The sequence below is a fragment of the Sapajus apella genome, unplaced genomic scaffold (assembly GCF_009761245.1).
Source record: "Sapajus apella isolate SASKATOON/1434 unplaced genomic scaffold, GSC_monkey_1.0 scaffold103, whole genome shotgun sequence".
Taxonomy (NCBI): Eukaryota; Metazoa; Chordata; class Mammalia; order Primates; family Cebidae; genus Sapajus; species Sapajus apella.
This window is the reverse complement of record NW_022437043.1, coordinates 7032332-7050371: the sequence shown is the minus strand read 5'-3', so window position 1 is coordinate 7050371 and position 18040 is coordinate 7032332. Positions and strand designations below refer to the sequence as shown.

The 18040-nt window shown below is 41.1% G+C and overlaps 1 protein-coding gene across 1 annotated transcript in view; it reads left to right on the top strand.

The window, feature by feature from the left end:
• Positions 1 to 18040, top strand: part of DGKK (diacylglycerol kinase kappa) — a 100136-nt gene that overhangs the window by 61201 nt on the left and 20895 nt on the right. The window contains exons 8-13 of the mRNA XM_032258693.1: positions 903 to 1005; positions 6764 to 6947; positions 7636 to 7744; positions 8499 to 8638; positions 9655 to 9736; positions 11447 to 11538. Coding sequence (XP_032114584.1) covers positions 903 to 1005; positions 6764 to 6947; positions 7636 to 7744; positions 8499 to 8638; positions 9655 to 9736; positions 11447 to 11538 — 710 coding nt within the window. The remainder of the gene's footprint in view (positions 1 to 902; positions 1006 to 6763; positions 6948 to 7635; positions 7745 to 8498; positions 8639 to 9654; positions 9737 to 11446; positions 11539 to 18040) is intronic.

Below are 18040 nucleotides of genomic sequence, written 5' to 3'. Positions count from 1 at the left end.
AATTTTGCACACCCTGGAGACATTTGTCAATGCATAGAGACATTTTTTATTGTTGAAACTCTGAGTGGAGGGAAGTGCTACTGACATATAGTGGGTAGAGGCCTGGGATTCTGCTGAACCTCATACAATGCACAGGTCAGCCTCTCATAACAAAGAACCATCTGGCCCAAAATATCAGTAAGGCTGAAGTTGAGAGATCCTGATCTAGATTTCTAACCATTTAGATTCTTCTCGCAAACTGAGTTTTCTAGACAAGAAGAAACTGAAGTATGATCTTCCTTTTAGAAGACTCTGGTTGTCCTCTGGCTTTTTTTCAACGTTTGAATAACCAGATCTTGTTCATATCCCCCTACAAACTGTGTAATTTTCTAGGAAGTGGCACATGAAGATGTCAGAAATCTGGAAAGAATGGCCACTTGTGGGAAAGGCAGCAGAGTCTCAGCTCTGTCACTTCCCAACTATTTGACCTTGGACAAAACTCTTTACCTCTCTGAGCTTTGAAATCCTCGTTTTTAAAATGAATCCAACACCTGTTGTTTTAAGGATTGAAGTTTAATATTACATCATTAGTATTAAACCTTCTATACTGCAAGTAAATTCCCTATTCTGTAGGCCACTAAGGTTGTGCCTTAGGATTGGTGACTTCTCAGTGCCTGTAGGTGGGTATCTTCTGAAAGTCACCTTTGAAAGGATCAGAGTTCTGAGGTCACATTGAGGGACAATGTAGACTCGAAGTAGAATGGGGGTGTTCAGGTGAGTTAGGGATATATATATATGGCACCAAATCTCAGAAAGGGAGATTAAATACTAAGAATCTAAATCTTGATATTGGAACTCAAAACTGATCAATGGTATCCTTTTCTCTCCCCCTTCCTTTTTTTTCTCTGCTCTTGTCGTTTCAGGTGCATGATGACTGTAGAAGGCGGTTTTCCAAGGAATGTTGCTTTGGAAACCATCGCTCATCAGTCATTCCTCCGACTGCTCTAAGCGATCCCAATGGCGATGGTGAGTAGTTAAGTCTTAACCTCAGAAGCACATTGGGGATGGAGGGAAGGTGCAAAGGCTGGAAAGAAGGGCTACAATTAAATTATTCTCCTCAACCAGTCAAACATTTTGGGGAAGTAGAAATGTGCATGTGTATATAGATAGCTCATTGTTCTCTTACCTTCGATATCATGAATGTTGTTCTTTCTGGTGTATATGTATGTGGGCATATTCTCTGTAGCTTGGTCACAATTATTTCTGACTGATCAGAATTGATTTCAGCGTTTTCATGATTTTCAAATACTAAGATAATTCATGAAACAAGTTTGTGTCCAGGTGGACAAGGAAGAACTACATGAAGGCCAGGTTATGTTACTTTTAAAATGGAAACTAACACCAACTTTGTTCCTAAATGTGAAACTAACATGACCATTGTGCCAACTCTCTTCATTGATGCTTTGTCAATTCCTGGACACTAGTGATTTATTAAGAACTCTATTCACAAGGTGTCTGAAGGCTACAGAAAAATCTAAGATATGGCCATGGCCAGAGCTACTGATTATCGTGGATTCAGGCTCTTAATATAAAACAAAAATGAACAATTTAATATATCATATGATAAGCACCAAAGGAATGGTAGAGACATTTGGAAATAAGAAATATTAGGAATGTTAACCATTTATAGGAAGTTGAGCAGAAAGGAGGTAGTAATAAAATCAATGCAGCAAGAATAAAATTTGTATAGAGGCTTCTATTAAGAGGTCTAGCAATGCTAGAACCAAAAAAGCAGAAGCCAAGGAGAAGGGTATTTTGTATAGCTTTTGTGAATAAGTAAGACATGGAGGTAGCATGATGTAAGGAAAAAAAAAAAAAAAAAAAAAAACAAGAGCCAGGTAATTATGAGTTTTAGTCACTTACTAGATATATGATGTTGGGTTAGCCACTTACATTCTCTGAGCTTTGCTTTCCCCATCTGTAAATGGGAATGAAGCTATCTATTGTGAGGACAGATGATAATATGTAAAGGCCCTAAGTGTCTAAAAACACAACCTCAAAGGACCATAAAATTAAATCCCTCAACTTCTTGGGCAACTAAATACCTAATCTCCTAGCCTAATAAATAGTGCAGACCCCACAGGGATGGTTCACTCTTTGGCACTTGCCTTTTGAGTTCACCTCTCCTTCCCTACTTTTTCTTTGCTTCTTCTGAGAGATTCTCCTTTTTGCCATTGACTTGTTCATTTGCTTCTCCCATTACTTATTATTAAAGAGTGAGAGCTTTCAAGATCAAAATCACATATCACAGCTTAAAAGACCTAACCTATTTTACTAACACTAAGAAATTTAGAAATCTAATATACTTACCACTGGCATGCTACTATTTCACTAAGCCAGAGAAGAGATACACTGCTCATACATTTCAGTTTGTGTATGGTTAGTTTCATTCTATATATGGTCAATTTTGCTTACTGGAGGAAAGTTCAAATTCTTCCTGGAATATTTTAATCTATATTTCTCTAATTTTCTAATTTGTCCATCTCTAACATGTGGGATATCCACTTGTCCAAGAGTGATTAATGAACCCTCATTTCACTGACTTACAGATTATCTCCATATAGATGCTAGTTGCTCACTTCATTGCCAGGGAAGAGCTAGCATCAACTGGAAGCAAAGAAAGAAGAGTGGATGGTTTCCTTAGAGAACAGAAGGGGGCAAAGATTCCTGTAGCCATTACGACATAGTTTTAGAACTAGACATACCACATGTGTATCTGCGTGCTCATATATATGCGTGCACACGCGCACGCACACACACACACACATACACACAGAGCCACCATAGACTCTTTCAGTTATTTTTCCAACCGTAACACAGATATAGCTGGACCTTAGTACATGGAATGAGTCCCCATAATGACATGTACAGACACAAAACTGAATTCACTCAGGTATACATGCATATATTATTCTCAGATCTACTCAAATAGTTATCCACACAGAGTCACCCACCAGGTAGTTGACCAAAGAGGTGATAAGATTGATGACTTAGTAAATAAGAGATACTTTCCTAGATTGAAGAATGAGGGACTAGGTGAAGATGCAGTTGATACAAAAGGAAAAGTAGCAAACTGGTCAGCTGAGCAAAATCAGGCTGCTAGTGAAATCAACCTAGTTTTGAATCTGAGACATTTTGCTCAACCCCACAGGGACCTGACGAAGATGTCTTTAAGCAGATGGCCCACCTCAGCATGCCACTAATCACCCCAAATAAGCGTTAAGAGGCTTGCCACCTCTCCTTTGTAACTGGGCCAAACATATTCTGTGCTTCCTGTCCTTGTGTTGGTGTTTTAAAAATTTGTTTCTTCCTATCCTACATCAGTTCTTATTCTTGTTGTAGATTGCCAAATAATGGCATTCTTTATTTTTCTGTCCATTCATAATGTAATATTACTCAGAAGCACATGGGATAATCTATTCTTTTTGTGTGGTGTCTTATTTAACACCCCATGAGTTCGCTTTTAGCTTTTCCTCCTAGTCATCTGCAATCTTGGTCCAATTGATCTCACTCTTCCAGCACTTCTTTCTATCATGCATTACTTGTCCTGGGTCTTCTCTGAAATGTCTTTCAAGACTTCCCTATCGTCCTGACTCTTCCTGGCTTCTTGGTTGTGGCCATGTGCCCTTTAATGGGTAAGTTTCCTACTGGAAGGTCCCATCCCAGAGGAATCTTTTGAATCTTCCAGTCATAGAATCTTAGTGATGTAAGGACCTTAAAGATGATCTGGTTCAATGCCCCCTGGCTGAGCTAGAGAATCCTTTCTTCAGCATTCAGCTGAAGTCATGAAGGCATACAGCTCATGACTTTCTGAGAAAGGCCTTGCTAGCATTGAGTCAACCCATCCATTCACACATGTATTTGTTCAGTCAATAGACTCTAATTTCTGAAAGTTCCTTCCAATTATCCCTTTTTCCTATCCAGTCTTCTTGGTAAATTCCTTCTCTCATCCTTTATGGTCCAGCTCAAAATCAAAACATTTTGTCTTCTCTGTTTGACAGCTTCTGTAATGGCCTCTTCCCACTCCCCCAAACAAATCAGTTACTTCTTTTGCTATAAACCAAGAACGCATATCTCAAAGTACCTAACACATGACATTATAATGGTGTCCGTCTTCCACCCCAGACTGTGAACTCTCTGTACCCCTATCACTTGACTCAGAACTGGGCATATGATATACACACAGTCAAGATTTGTTACATGAATTCATTAATACGTTTACTGAATACTGACTATATGTAAGGCTCAGTGCTGAGCAATGACTAAGATAGTATCACTGGCTCATGTGAAGGAAAAGTAATGAAGTGCAGTGGTTGTTGTATCAGAAGCATCTGAAAGGCTTGTTAAAACACAGATTTCTGGGCACTACCCCCAGAACATTTGATTCAATAGATCTGCGTGGGGCCCAGGAATTTGCATCTCTAACAAGTCCCAGATGCTGCTGATACTACTAGTCCCAGAAACACACTCCATAATTGAATGCATGCCCCTGGACAAGTTACTTAACCTCTCTTATTAATCTGTCATTTGTTTTCTGCCAATAAGGAATGATAATTGTATTCAGGTGTGTCATGAAGGTTAAATGAGTTAACATTTGTAAAGGAGGATTTTAAAAGTATGGGAAGAAAACGGTAAGCCAACCTATGCCAATTTAGCATCCTTCTGTGGAGTGAACAGAAGAAATTTGATTGGGACTGTTGGCTCCCTGTTTAGGGCACTGTGGTTGTATTAATGCAGCTCAAAGAAACATGAGCTTTTTTTTGAAAGGTTCTTTCAGGCTGTTGACTCATCAGGAGCTTGAAGTCAACTAAATCCCCTAAGCTCTTTTCACACTTGATGCTGCCAAGTCAAGTTCATATTGTCCTGTTCTGGAACAATTTATGTCCTCGAGCCTAAAGGGCAAGCTTTATATTTATTCCCTGTACAATTTCATCCCTGGACTTTGACTGATCAGCCTGTTGAGGTCATTTTTCAGTCTTGATTCTGTCATCCAGTATCTCTTCCTCCAGCTTTGAGTACTTCAAAGTTCACAAGCCAGCCTTCTATGTTTCTATGTGAATTGTCAATTAAAATTGTGGAATAATACTGGACACTCCCTTATGATTAACATCAGTCTATTCAAAGCAATCTTGTGGGAAGGATTGTTTACCTGGTTATAAATCTTCCTAACATTATTATATTTCAGCCCTCAGTGGCACTCATCTTTGTCACCTTGTTCGCAAGATTCTCTTGATAAACTTGGCCTTGCTCAAATTCAGATATTCTCTTCCTCAGGGGAAAATGCTAGATGGGGCTGCCTCTGTAGTCTCCTGGGACTGCCTTCCTGCCGGGGCTACTTCCCATTGTCTTCCCACCTGTGACCAAATGAGGTTTTATGCTAAAGTTCAAGTTGCCTTAATTACAGAATTTTCTCTTTATTTAGAAGCTTCCTATGCTCACTCTAGTTTACACCCTCATGGCTATTTAATTTATAGACAGCATTAGTATAATTCTTTTTTCTTATTTCTTAATTCTTCTCTAGCTAATAGATTAACATGGTTGAGTTTTTTTTTTAAAAAGAAATACACATACACACAATATTTAATGAAAAGTCATGCTGCTATCTTTTCTCTGATCTTCTCAATCTCCTACAGCCCCCATATCCTCACTCACAGTTAAATACTGCCATTATTTTTTAAATACCTTCCAGTAGTTCTTCGTGTATATACTAGTAAATATAAATAGATATTATTATCCATCCCCTTTAATACTATGCACATTGTTCTGCGCCTTGCTCTTTTTCTCCTTCACAGTATATTTTTGACACCCCAGATAGTCTCCCTTTTCAGGGTCCTGGCACTTATTCTTCTTCCTGCTCCCCCCACAAAAAACTCTTCCTCTGATATCTGTATTGCTCACTCTCTCACTTCATTCAAGTTTCATCTCAAATGTCACCTCCTGAGAGAAGCCATCCCTGACCACTCTGTCTAAAATAACACCCCTTCTCATCTCTACCCCCTTTCCCTACTTTATCTTCCTTCGTGACAAATTCTTTTTTATAATTATTTGTTATGGTCTGTGACCTTCATTAAAATATAAGTTCCACAAGGGCAGAGACTATTTCTATCTTGTCCACCACTATAGTCTCAAGACACAAAGCAGGCACAGAGAATGCCCTCCATACATATTTATTAAATGAAGGGATTAATGTGTTTTAACTACCATTGTGTCAACATATAACTTTAGTTAAAAAATTGTTGAAAGGGGTACTACTTTTGGATAATGTGTTCAGGGAAAGTAACTACTTCTGAGCTATGCTACTGAGGGGACCCAGTTTGTACAAGATTCCCCTTGTAACTGTGAGTCCTGGCAAGTCCTAAAAATTTGGTGCATGACTGGCTAGCTGGCTTAGGATGCCTTCACTGGCCAGAGAGTGGGAATCGGCCCATAGAGGAAACCTGCCTTCGATTTTTCCAGGCAAACCAGTAATGAAATCTGCTCAAGTAGATTTCCTTCAAGCTCCCTTTCACCCAGGCTAAAACAAATGGGTCTTCTCAACCCACCTCCTCCCACCCACAGCTGGACAAATACTTTTAAGCCCTTCTGGGTGGTATCTTGACTTTTCCTCTGCTCCTCATTCTCAAAAGACTGAGACTCATACTCAAAAAGTTATTGCAAAATGTGATGTTAAGTCATGTCTCATTTCCATCTCAACGGGTCTGTTCTTTTTTTTCTTCTTTTTCAGGTCAATTAGTAGTATCTTCGGACTTCTGGAATCTTGATTGGTCATCAACCTGTTCATGTCCCTTGCTCATCTTCATCAACTCCAAAAGTGGAGATCACCAAGGGATCGTCTTCCTCCGAAAATTCAAGCAATACCTTAACCCGTCTCAAGTGTTTGACCTATTGAAGGGTGGACCTGAAGCCGGGTAAGCATGTACTCCATGTGTATGTAAGGGAGTCTTCCCTTTATACATTCTAAACTAGGATAGGCTTCTTGGAATCAGTTCTTGTATTTGGGCAGGAAAGGTCTATTTTCCCAAGTCAGAACACAAACACATAACTACAGAGCCTTTTGGGTTGGCTGGTAGGAGGACTTTTAGCCCTTTCCCAGAAATCTCTTCAAGCCCCTCCCAGATTTGCTTTATCTTTTCTGGTTGGAAAAAGTAAAACTATCCTTCAACCAGAAGTGGAGAAAGAGGCAAATGGATACTGCTATCTACTTTTCCTGCCACTCTCTTTCCTGGGACCAAATAGATATATCTCCACTACAGACCTGTTATATTTTGGGACCATCTGGCTGCTCAGTTCTGGTTCCCGTGAGCCCATTGGCCACTGGCCACCATGCAAGTGGCCAATGGCCAATGGGTTTGGTTAGGTTACTAGTGTTTTCCAGAGCAAAGCTGGGCACAGAAAGAGGATGAGTTGAGGCAAAGCCTGATCTCTGGGGTTGTCTATGGTCTTAGATACACAGAGAGATAAGGGATAAGGGAACGAAGGCAGGTAGTCTGTTACCAGAGTGCCAAAGCAGCAATCCTTGTGTCCTGACACATTGTAAGAAAAGTTACAAAACCCATCGGTTCATGAAATGACCTCCTTTCCTCTTTGTCTTTCCAGGCTGTGCATGTTCAAGAACTTTGCTCGCTTTCGCATTCTTGTTTGTGGTGGAGATGGCAGCGTGAGCTGGGTCTTATCTCTGATTGATGCCTTTGGATTACATGAAAGGGTAAGTCCCTGGATAACTCAGTTTAGCCATTGCTAGAAAGAGTAGGGGTATGCAGCTGCCTATCCCAAGAAGCCTGAAGTCTTCACCCTTCATCTCTGTAAAATATGTTTCCCACAGGTTTCATAGTCATCCTGACTGGTAGATTCCCAATCTAAGCCTGCTCATCTAGACTATTTTCTGGTTGTCTATTTGTATAAAGTTGACAGAAAGAATGAGCAGTGCTCCATTCCCTAGGCTTCAAAGTGAAGAGTTGAAGGGGAGGAGAGCAAACGAAACAGAAGTGGTCATAGACAGCACTTGTCCCCCAGTTTCCTTTCCCTCCTGAGGCCACTGATTTTCTTTCTTGAGTCTCAAAAGTGGCAGAAACTGTCCTCCATGTCTCCTTGTTAGGCAGCCCCCTGCTCTTCTCACTCCAGTAGTTTTGTCTCCTGAGGTAGTTCACCTCCTTGGCCCAGCCCAGATAGAAATTCACAGCTATATTTCTCTTTTATAAGCATGGCCATGAATATTGACATATTCCAGCAACGTTTCCCTTTACTTAGTAGGTTCTGTGTTGTTAATATTGGGGTCCAATTCCTTAGGGAAAATTTCACCCAATTGCAAACATCCTCTCATTACCTTCCCCAGAATCTGAAGTCCCTTAAAACCAGTGGCTTTAAGACCATAATTCTTCCCAAAGAGTTCCCTCTAGGTTCTTTCATGGGTGAAGCTTGGTAGGACTGTCTGACAAGGGTATCTCCTTTTGTTCTTGCAGTGTCAGTTGGCAGTCATCCCACTTGGAACCGGCAATGATCTGGCTCGTGTCCTGGGCTGGGGTGCATTCTGGAACAAAAGCAAGTCACCTCTGGACATCCTCAACAGAGTGGAACAGGCCAGTGTGAGATTTCTAGACAGGTAAGTGGCCGAAAGACCAGGCCCTTGTGCCTGTTCCTGTCCCACATCAGTTACATCATTTCAATCAGGAATACTTTAGCCTCTCTGATAGAGCCTCATTTCCTTTCTGGCTTCAGTGCAGAACAGTTTGTGAGTTGTGTGGGGCTTGTCTCTTGGGAAGCCAGGGTCTACCATGTATCCTTCAAACATCATTGAAGCCCCTCTTCAAAACTAAAGGATTCTACCAGGAGGTCAAGGCTGCAGTGGGCCATGATCATGCCACTGTATTCCAGCCTGGGCAACAGAGTGAGACCCTATCTCAAAAACAAAAAACAACAACAAAAAAAAAAACACCAAAAACCTAAAGGATTCTAGAGTAGGGGCCCCATGGACAAAGTTCAAGGGTTCTATGAACCCTCTTCAAATTGCAGAGCCAATGGTCTGTTTAAGCATATTCTCTCTTAGAGAAAAGTCTATAATTTCACAAGATTTTCAAAGAAACTAAAGAAGGGATGGAGGGAGAGTTTAGAAATAACTTGCTTACATTGTCACTGCTCTAGAGAAGAGAGAGTATTATTCTATCTCCTGAGGAAAAAAAGACTTTCTATGCTGGTGTATTTATGAGTATTTGATTTATTGCTGCCCATAAGGATCTCCTGGGGAACTCTTTTAAAACATCAACCTGGGCCTCACCACAAAGATTTCAGTAGGTCTTGGGCAGGGCCCTGGATTGTGTATTGTGCAAAAGCACCTCAGGTGATCTTGATGGTTACCTCTGGTTACGTAGCACTGTTCTATGAGAACCCCGTAAAGGGAAGGGAATTATTTCCATCACACTGGCCTATAGAAGTCATGAGACAGAGGTCTCTCTTATGGTATACCTTAAGATTAGGTGACCAGAGATAGCTTGGGCATACCCTACAACCCACCTCCCCTCACCACATAAACATTTTTATTTCTGTCTTCACCTTTGAAGCATTAATTCCTACCAGTGATGAAACAGATCCTTAAATATCTGTCTTTGAAATTCATTTCAGATGGAGTGTGATGATCCGTGAGACTCCCAGACAGATCCCACCACTAAAAGGACAGGTTGAAATGGATGTACCACGATTTGAGGTAACTACTGTTCAGCTGTAATTCAGACCAACATCTTTATTACACAGTGAAATAATTGGCAAAACCCAGAGAGAAGCTTTGGCATTGTCCATGGACGAGGATGAGACCATTGAGGGTTGGTGATGTGTCAGTTAGCAGCTATTTACCAAGAACCGTGTTAAGCATTGGGGATATAATTCATTCACCCATTTACTTATTCATTCAAAATATTTATGGAGCAACTACCATATGTGAGATATTGTTCTAGGAACTGTTTGTGTATGCTAGTGGGTAAAGAAGAATGACATAGTCTACTTGAAGAGATGGGAAAATAAATCGTTTTAATCAAGTAGTATGAGTGTTAGTATATAAGGAAGTAGAGGGGGTTGGGAACACATAGCAAGAATATTTATCTCAGTCTGGGGAAATCAGGGAAAGCCACTCAGAAGGAGGGCCGTTTCAGAAGAGATGAGATCCACAGGGAGCTAACCAGGAGAATAAGAAAGGGGAGGCCTGTTCCACACAGATGGAACAGCGTGTATTGTTCCAAAGGCAACGGAGAGCATGGAATATTCACAAATCTGAAATACATTCATAATGGCTAATGCATAGGGGCCAGGGAGGGGGCATTCAAGGAGAATGACTAAAGATGAGGCTAGAGAAGTAATCAGGGGCCAGTCCAGGAAGGGCCTGATAAACCCCAGTAGGAAGTTTGAGTTTCATCCTAATAGCCATTAGAATTATAGAAGGGGATTTTCTTATATTATTATGAAAATTTCTACATTTATGAAAGTTGAAATGGTAGATCTACTACTAACATTTTCCTGTGCATGCTTTATCACATATCCGGTCATCTATTCAGTCTGCTGTCAAAGAGAAGGGGTTTAAGCAGAGGAGTGCCATGGTATGTGCAGAAACAATTGAAGGAATAAAAGACTAGAGGAAAGGAGAAAAGCTAGGAGGTGTGGTAATTGTCTAGGCAAGAGGTGATGGTAATTTGGACTGGTGAAGTGGTAGCAGGGATGAGTAGAAGTGGATACATTTGAGACATACTGAAAAAATAGAATTATAAGTTCTTGGTAGATGTTTGAATGTCAAGGGTGATAGAGAAGAAGGAATAGAAGTTGTAATTAAGAGCACAGACTCAAGAGCCAGATCACCTGGAATTGAATCCTGGCTCTACAACTTATCATCTTTCCCTTCTCTGTGCCTCAGCTTTCTCTTCTGTAAAATGGAGATAATAATAGTCTTTATCTCATAGGGTTGTTATGAGTATTATATGAAAAAACATGTACATGTAGGTTAGAACAGAGCCTGGCACATAGTCAGTACTATATAAGTGGATGCTGTTATTATTAATAGTAATACTATTAAATAAGTTACATTCTAGAATTGAAAAGATGTAGATTTGAATCTAGCTTTATTCCTTACTAGCTATGTAATATGAGATTGTTTGTTCATTTGAAACATGAAACAAATAGTACCTCCTTCATATGAGGTTTTGATTATTAAGAGAAAATGAAATACATCTAAATATTTAGAATGAGCATAGATCTAAGATCATCTCTGTTGACCTTCAACAAGAATTCTTTGATCACAATCATTTCTAGAGAGGCAGTTGAGTTGCTGGTAGAGTCAGTAAGAAATAATGAGGCTGTGGGGGATGAGGATGGGCAGCACACTGTGTTATACCACTAACAGTCCAGGGCTAAGAACTCCTTTTGCCCCTAGGCTGCTGCCATCCAACACGTAGAATCTGCAGCTACTGAGTTGAACAAAATCCTGAAGGCCAAGTACCCCACAGAGATAATCATCGCAACCAGGTCAGTCTTCCTTTGGCTCTCATCCTTTGGGGCTGTTCCCAGGTCAGACATGGGGCTCATTTTGATAGGTGGGGGTGTTGAGGCCAAGGAAAATATATGTTTATATTCCCAAATCAGATTTCTCCCAACTCAAACCCCTTAATGGGAAGTTTAGGAAAGAAGGATAACATTGAGGTGAAGGCTTCTGCGGCTCCAAGAAGTCAAAATTGCAAGCCAGAGATTTGGAAAGAGGATTATAGTAGGGAAACACAACATTTTCCCTATTTAAGAGCATAGCATAGCTCTCTATAGTATAGACACCTTGCTTTCTATCTTTTTTCCCCCATTTATTTATGTTATTGCATTTTAGGTTTTGGGGTACATGTGAAGAACATGCAAAATTGTTGCATAGGAACACACGTGGCAGTGTGATTTGCTGCCTTCCTCCCCATCACCTACATCTGGCATTTCTCCCCTTGCTATCTCTCCCCAGCTTCCCACCCCTCACTGTCCCTCCCCTATTTCCCCCCAACTGACCCCAGTGTGTAGTGCTCCCCTCCCTGTGTCCATGTGTTCTCATTGTTCAACACCCGCCTATGAGTGAGAACATGCGGTGTTTGATCTTCTGCTCTTCTGTCAGTTTGCTGAGAATGATGGTTTCCAGGTTCATCCATGTCCCTACAAAGGACCCAAACTCATCGTTTTTTATGGCTGCATAATATTCCATGGTGTATATGTGCCACATTTTCCCTGTCCAGTCTATCGTCGATGGGCATTTGGGTTGGTTCCAGGTCTTTGCTAGTGTAAACAGTGCTGCAATGAACATTCGTGTGCACGTGTCCTTATAGTAGAACGATTTGTAATCCTTTGGATATATACCCAGTAATGGGATTGCTGGGTCAAATGGAATTTCTATTTCTAGGTCCTTGAGGAATCGCCACACTGTCTTCCACAATGGTTGAACTAATTTACACTCCCACCAACAGTGCAAAAGTGTTCCTATTTCTCCACATCCTCTCCAGCATCTGTCGTCTCCAGATTTTTTAATGATCGCCATTCTAACTGGCGTGAGATGGTATCTCAATGTTGTTTTGATTTGCATTTCTCTGATGACCAGTGATGATGATCTATTTTCATATGTTTGTTGGCCTCACGTTTGTCTTCTTTTGTAAAGTGTCTGTTCATATCCTTTGCCCACTTTTGAATGGGCTTGTTAGTTTTTTTCTTGTAAATCTGTTTTAGTTCTTTGTAAATTTTGGATATCAGCCCTTTGTCAGATGGGTAAACTGCAAAAATTTTTTCCCAATCTGTTGGTTGCCGATTCACTCTAATGATTGTTTCTTTTGCTGTGCAGAAGCTGTGGAGTTTAATTAGGTCCCGTTTGTCTATTTTGGCTTTTGTTGTCAATGCTTTTGGTGTTTTGGTCATGAAGTCCTTGCCTACACCTACGTCCTGAATGGTTTTGCCTAGATTTTCTTCTAGGGTTTTTATGGTGTTAGGTCTTATGTTTAAGTCTTTAATCCATCTGGAGTTAATTTTCGTGTAAGGTGTCAGGAAGGGGTCCAGTTTCTGCTTTCTGCACATGGCTAGCCAGCTTTCCCAACACCATTTATTGAACAGGGAATCCTTTCCCCATTGCTTGTTTTTGTCTGGTTTGTCAAAGATCAGATGGTTGTAGATATGTTGTGTTGCCTCCGAGACCTCTGTTCTGTTCCATTGGTCTATATCTCTGTTTTGGTACCAGTACCATGCTGTTTTGATTACTGTAGCCTTGTAGTATAGTTTGAAGTCTGGTAGTGTGATGCCCCCCGCTTTGTTCTTTTTGCTTAGAATTGACTTGGCTATGCGGGCTCTCTTTTGGTTCCATATGAAGTTTAAGGTGGTTTTTTCCAGTTCTGCGAAGAAGGTCATTGATAGCTTGATGGGGATAGCATTGAATCTGTAAATTACTTTGGGCAGTATGGCCATTTTCACGATATTGATTCTTTCTAACCATGAATATGGAATGTTTCTCCATCTGTTTGTGTCCTCTCTTATTTCGTTGAGCAGTGGCTTGTAGTTCTCCTTGAAGAGGTCCTTTACATTCCTTGTTAGTTGTCTTCCTAGGTATTTTATTCTCTTTGTGGCAATTGTGAATGGAAGTTTGTTCTTGATTTGGCTCTCTTTAAGTCTGTTATTGGTGTATAGGAATGCATGTGATTTTTGCACATTGATTTTGAATCCTGAGACTTTGCTGAACTTGCTTATCAGTTTCCGGAGGTTTGGGGCTGAGACGATGGGGTCTTCTAGATATACAATCATGTCATCTGCAAATAGAGACAATTTGACTTCCTCCTTTCCTGTTTGAATGCCCTTTATTTCTTTTTCTTGCCTGATTGCTCTGGCTAGAACTTCTAATACTATATTGAATAGCAGTGGTGAGAGCGGGCATCCTTGTCTGGTGCCACATTTCAAGGGGAATGCTTCCAGTTTTTGCCCATTCAGTATGATATTGGCTGTTGGTTTGTCATAAATAGCTTTTATTATTTTGAGATACGTTCCGTCAATACCTAGCTTATTGAGGGTTTTTAGCATAAAGGGCTGTTGAATTTTGTCAAAGGCCTTCTCTGCATCAGTTGAGATAATCATGTGGTTTTTGTCTTTGGTTCTGTTTATGTGGTGAATTACGTTTATAGACTTGCGTATGTTGAACCAGCCTTGCATCCCTGGGATGAAGCCTACTTGATCATGGTGGATAAGCTTTTTGATGTGCTGTTGCAATCGGCTTGTCAGTATTTTATTGAAGATTTTTGCATCTATGTTCATCATGGATATTGACCTGAAGTTTTCTTTTCTTGTTGAGTCTCTGCCGGGTTTTGGAATCAGGATGATGTTGGTGTCATAAAATGATTTGGGAAGAATTCCCTCTTTTTGTATTGTTTGGAATAGTTTCAGAAGAAATGGTACCAGCTCCTCTTTGTATGTCTGGTAGAATTCAGCTGTGAACCCATCTGGACCTGGACTTTTTTTGGGTGGTAAGCTCTTAATTGCTGCCTCAACTTCAGACCTTGTTATGGGTCTGTTCAGGGTTTCGGCTTCTTCCTGGTTTGGGCTTGGCAGGAGGCAAGTGTCCAGGAATTTATCCATTTCTTCCAGGTTTATTAGTTTGTGTGCATAGAGTTGTTTGTAATAATCTCTGATGATGGTTTGAATTTCTGTGGAATCTGTGGTGATATTCCCTTTATCGTTTTTTATGGCATCAATTTGGTTATTCTCTCTTTTCTTTTTTATTAATCTGGCTAGTGGTCTATTTTGTTGATCTTTTCAAAAAACCAGCTCCTGGATTTATTGATTTTTTTGAAGGGTTTTTTGTGTCTCTATCTCCTTCAGTTCTGCTCTGATCTTAGCTATTTCTTGTCTTCTGCTAGACTTTGAGTTTTTTTGATCTTGCTCCTCTAGCTCTTTCAGTTTTGACGATAGGGTGTCAATTTTTGAACTCTCCTTGCTTCTCATGTGGGCACTTATTGCTATATATTTTCCTCTGGAGACTGCTTTAAATGTGTCCCAGAGATTCTGGTATGTTGTGTCTTCATTCTCGTTGGTTTCGAAGAACATCTTTTTTCTGTCTTCATTTCATTGTTTATCCAGTCAACATTCAAGAGCAAGTTGTTCAGTTTCCATGAAGCTGTGTGGTTCTGAGTTAGTTTTTGAATTCTGAGTTCTAACTTGATTGCACTGTGGTCTGAGAGACTGTTTGTTATGATTTCCGTTCTTTTGCATTTGCTGAGGAGTGATTTACTCCCAATTATGTGGTCAATTTTAGAGTAGGTGTGATGTGCTGCTAAGAAGAATGTATATTCTGTGGATTTGGGGTGGAGAGTTCTGTAAATGTCTATTAGGTTTGCTTGGTCCAGGTCTGAGTTCAAGTCCTGGATATCCTTGTTAATTTTCTGTCTGGTTGATCTGTCTAATGTTGACAATGGGGTGTTAAAGTCTCCCACTATTATTGTGTGGGAGTCTAAGTCTCTTTGTAACTCATTAAGAACTTGCCTTATGCATCTGGGTGCTCCTGTATTGGGTGCATATATATTTAGGATCGTTAGCCCTTCTTGTTGCATTGATCCTTTTACCATTATGTAATGTCCCTCTTTGTCTCTTATGATCTTTGTTGCTTTAAAGTCTAATTTATCAGAGATGAGAATTGCAACTCCTGCTTTTTTTTGCTCTCCATTTGCTTGGTAAATCTTCCTCCATCCCTTTATTTTGAGCCTTTGTGTATCCTTGCATGTGAGATGGGTTTCCTGGATACAGCACACCGATGGGTTTTGTCTTTTTATCCAATTTGCCAGTCTGTGTGTTTTGATTGGGGCATTTAGTCCATTTCCATTTAGGGTTAATATTGTTATGTGTGAATTTGATACTGCCATTTTGGTGCTAGCTGGCTATTTTGCCCTTTAGTTGAGCTGGTACTTGTTGTTCCTTTATATGTGTGGAGCCTCTTTCAGGAGCTCTTGTAGAGCTGGCCTGGTGGTGACGAAATCTCTGAGTATTTGCATGTTCCCAAAGGATTTTATTTTTCCTTCACTTATGAAGCTTAGTTTGGCTGGATAGGAGATTCTGGGTTGAAAGTTCTTTTCTTTAAGGATGTTGAATATCGGCCCCCATTCTCTTCTGGCTTGTAAGGTTTCTGCTGAGAGATCTGCTGTGAGTCTGATGGGCTTCCTTTGTGGGTAACCCGACCTTTCTCTCTGGCTGCCCTTAGTATTTTCTCCTTCATTTCGACCCTGGTCAATCTGGCGATTATGTGCCTTTTGGTTGTTCTTCTTGACGAATATCTTTGTGGTGTTCTCTGTATTTCCTGGACTTGAATGTTTGCCTGCCTTGCTAGGTTGGGGAAGTTTTCCTGGATAATATCCTGAAGAGTATTTTCCAGCTTGGATTCATTCTCTTCATCGCATTCGGGTACGCATATCAAACGTAGATTAGGTCTTTTCACATAGTCCCACATTTCTTGGAGACTTTGTTCATTCCTTTTTACCCTTTTTTCTCCAGTCTTGCCTTCCCATTTTATTTCATTGAGTTGATCTTCGACCTCTGATATCCTTTCTTCTGCTTGGTCAATTCGGCTGTTGATACTTGTGCATGCTTCACGGAGTTCTCGTGTTGCGTTTTTCAGCTCCATCAATTCACTTATATTCCTTTCTATTTTGTCCATTCTCGTTAGCATTTCATCAAATCTTTTTTCAAGGTTCTTAGTTTCTTTGCATTTGGTTAGAACATGTTCTTTAAGTTCACAGAAGTTTCTTACTACCCACCTTCTGAAGTCTGATTCTGTCATTTCATCACACTCGTTTTCCATCCAACCTTGTTCCCTTGCTGGTGAGGAGTTGTGGTCCCTTGTAGGAGGAGAGGTGTTCTGGTTTCGGGTGTTTTCATCCTTTTTGCGCCGGTTTCTTCCCATCTTTAAGGATTTATCCACCTGTCGACTTTGTAGTTGCTGGCTTTCAGATTGGGTCTCAAATCTTTCAGATTGATGTTCTGTTTGTTGATGATGAGGTTATTTCTGTTTCTTGGTTTTCCTTCTGACAGTCTGGCCCCTCTGCTGTAGGTCTGCTGAGGTTCACTCCAGGCCCTGCTTGCCTGGGGTTCACCTGCAGCAGCTGCTGAACAGCAAGGGTTGTTACCAGTTTTCTTCTTCTGCTATCTTTGTCCCAGAAGGATACCCGCCTAGTGTCAATCTGATCTCTCTTTTATGAGGTGTCTTTTTGGGTATATAGGGGTCAGGGAGCTGCTTGAGGAGACAGTCTCTTCTTTATAGGAGCTCAAATGGTGAGCTGTGAGCTCTGTTGTTGTTCATTCAGAGCTGCTGGGCAGGTACTTTTAGGTCTGCTGCAGCAGAACTCATAAACTGCTTTTTGTTCCCAGGTGCTCTGTCCCAGGGATTTAGGGCTTTATTTATGAGTTTCCGTTATGCTGCCACCTTCTTTTTTTTTTTTTTTCCTTCAGACCTGCCCAGCCCAGCAAGGAGGCAGCCTAGTCACTGTCGGCCTATAGCAGCTTTGCTGAGCTGCTGTGGGCTCCACCCAGCTGCCGAGTGAACTTCCCTGCAGTCCTGTTTATATGGGTGTAGTTAGAACTGCTTTGGCGATGGTGGCCCGCCTCTGTTGGGGCGGAGTCTCTGCTGTGGCGGGTTGCCTTGGCAACGGTGGACTGCCTCAGCAATGGCGGGTTGCCTTGGCAACGGCGGGCTGCCTCGGTAATGGCGGACGCCACTCCCCCACAGAGCTGGACTGTGCTGGGTTCAGCTGCGCTTGCTGTAAAACTCTCAATCCAGAGTTTCTGGTTGCTGTTCTTTTGTGGGGGTGGGGCCAGCCGAGCCTGATCGCCTGGCTCCCTGCCTCAGAGCCTTTTTTAAGTTGGTGTTCCAGTCGCCTGTTGGAGAGGCGCCGGGGTCTGTTTTCCCCTGCGGCCACTCACTGCGCTGGCTTAAACAGCGGCACTGAGGTTTGTGGCGCTTTTTTTTTTTTTTTTTTTTTTTTTTTCC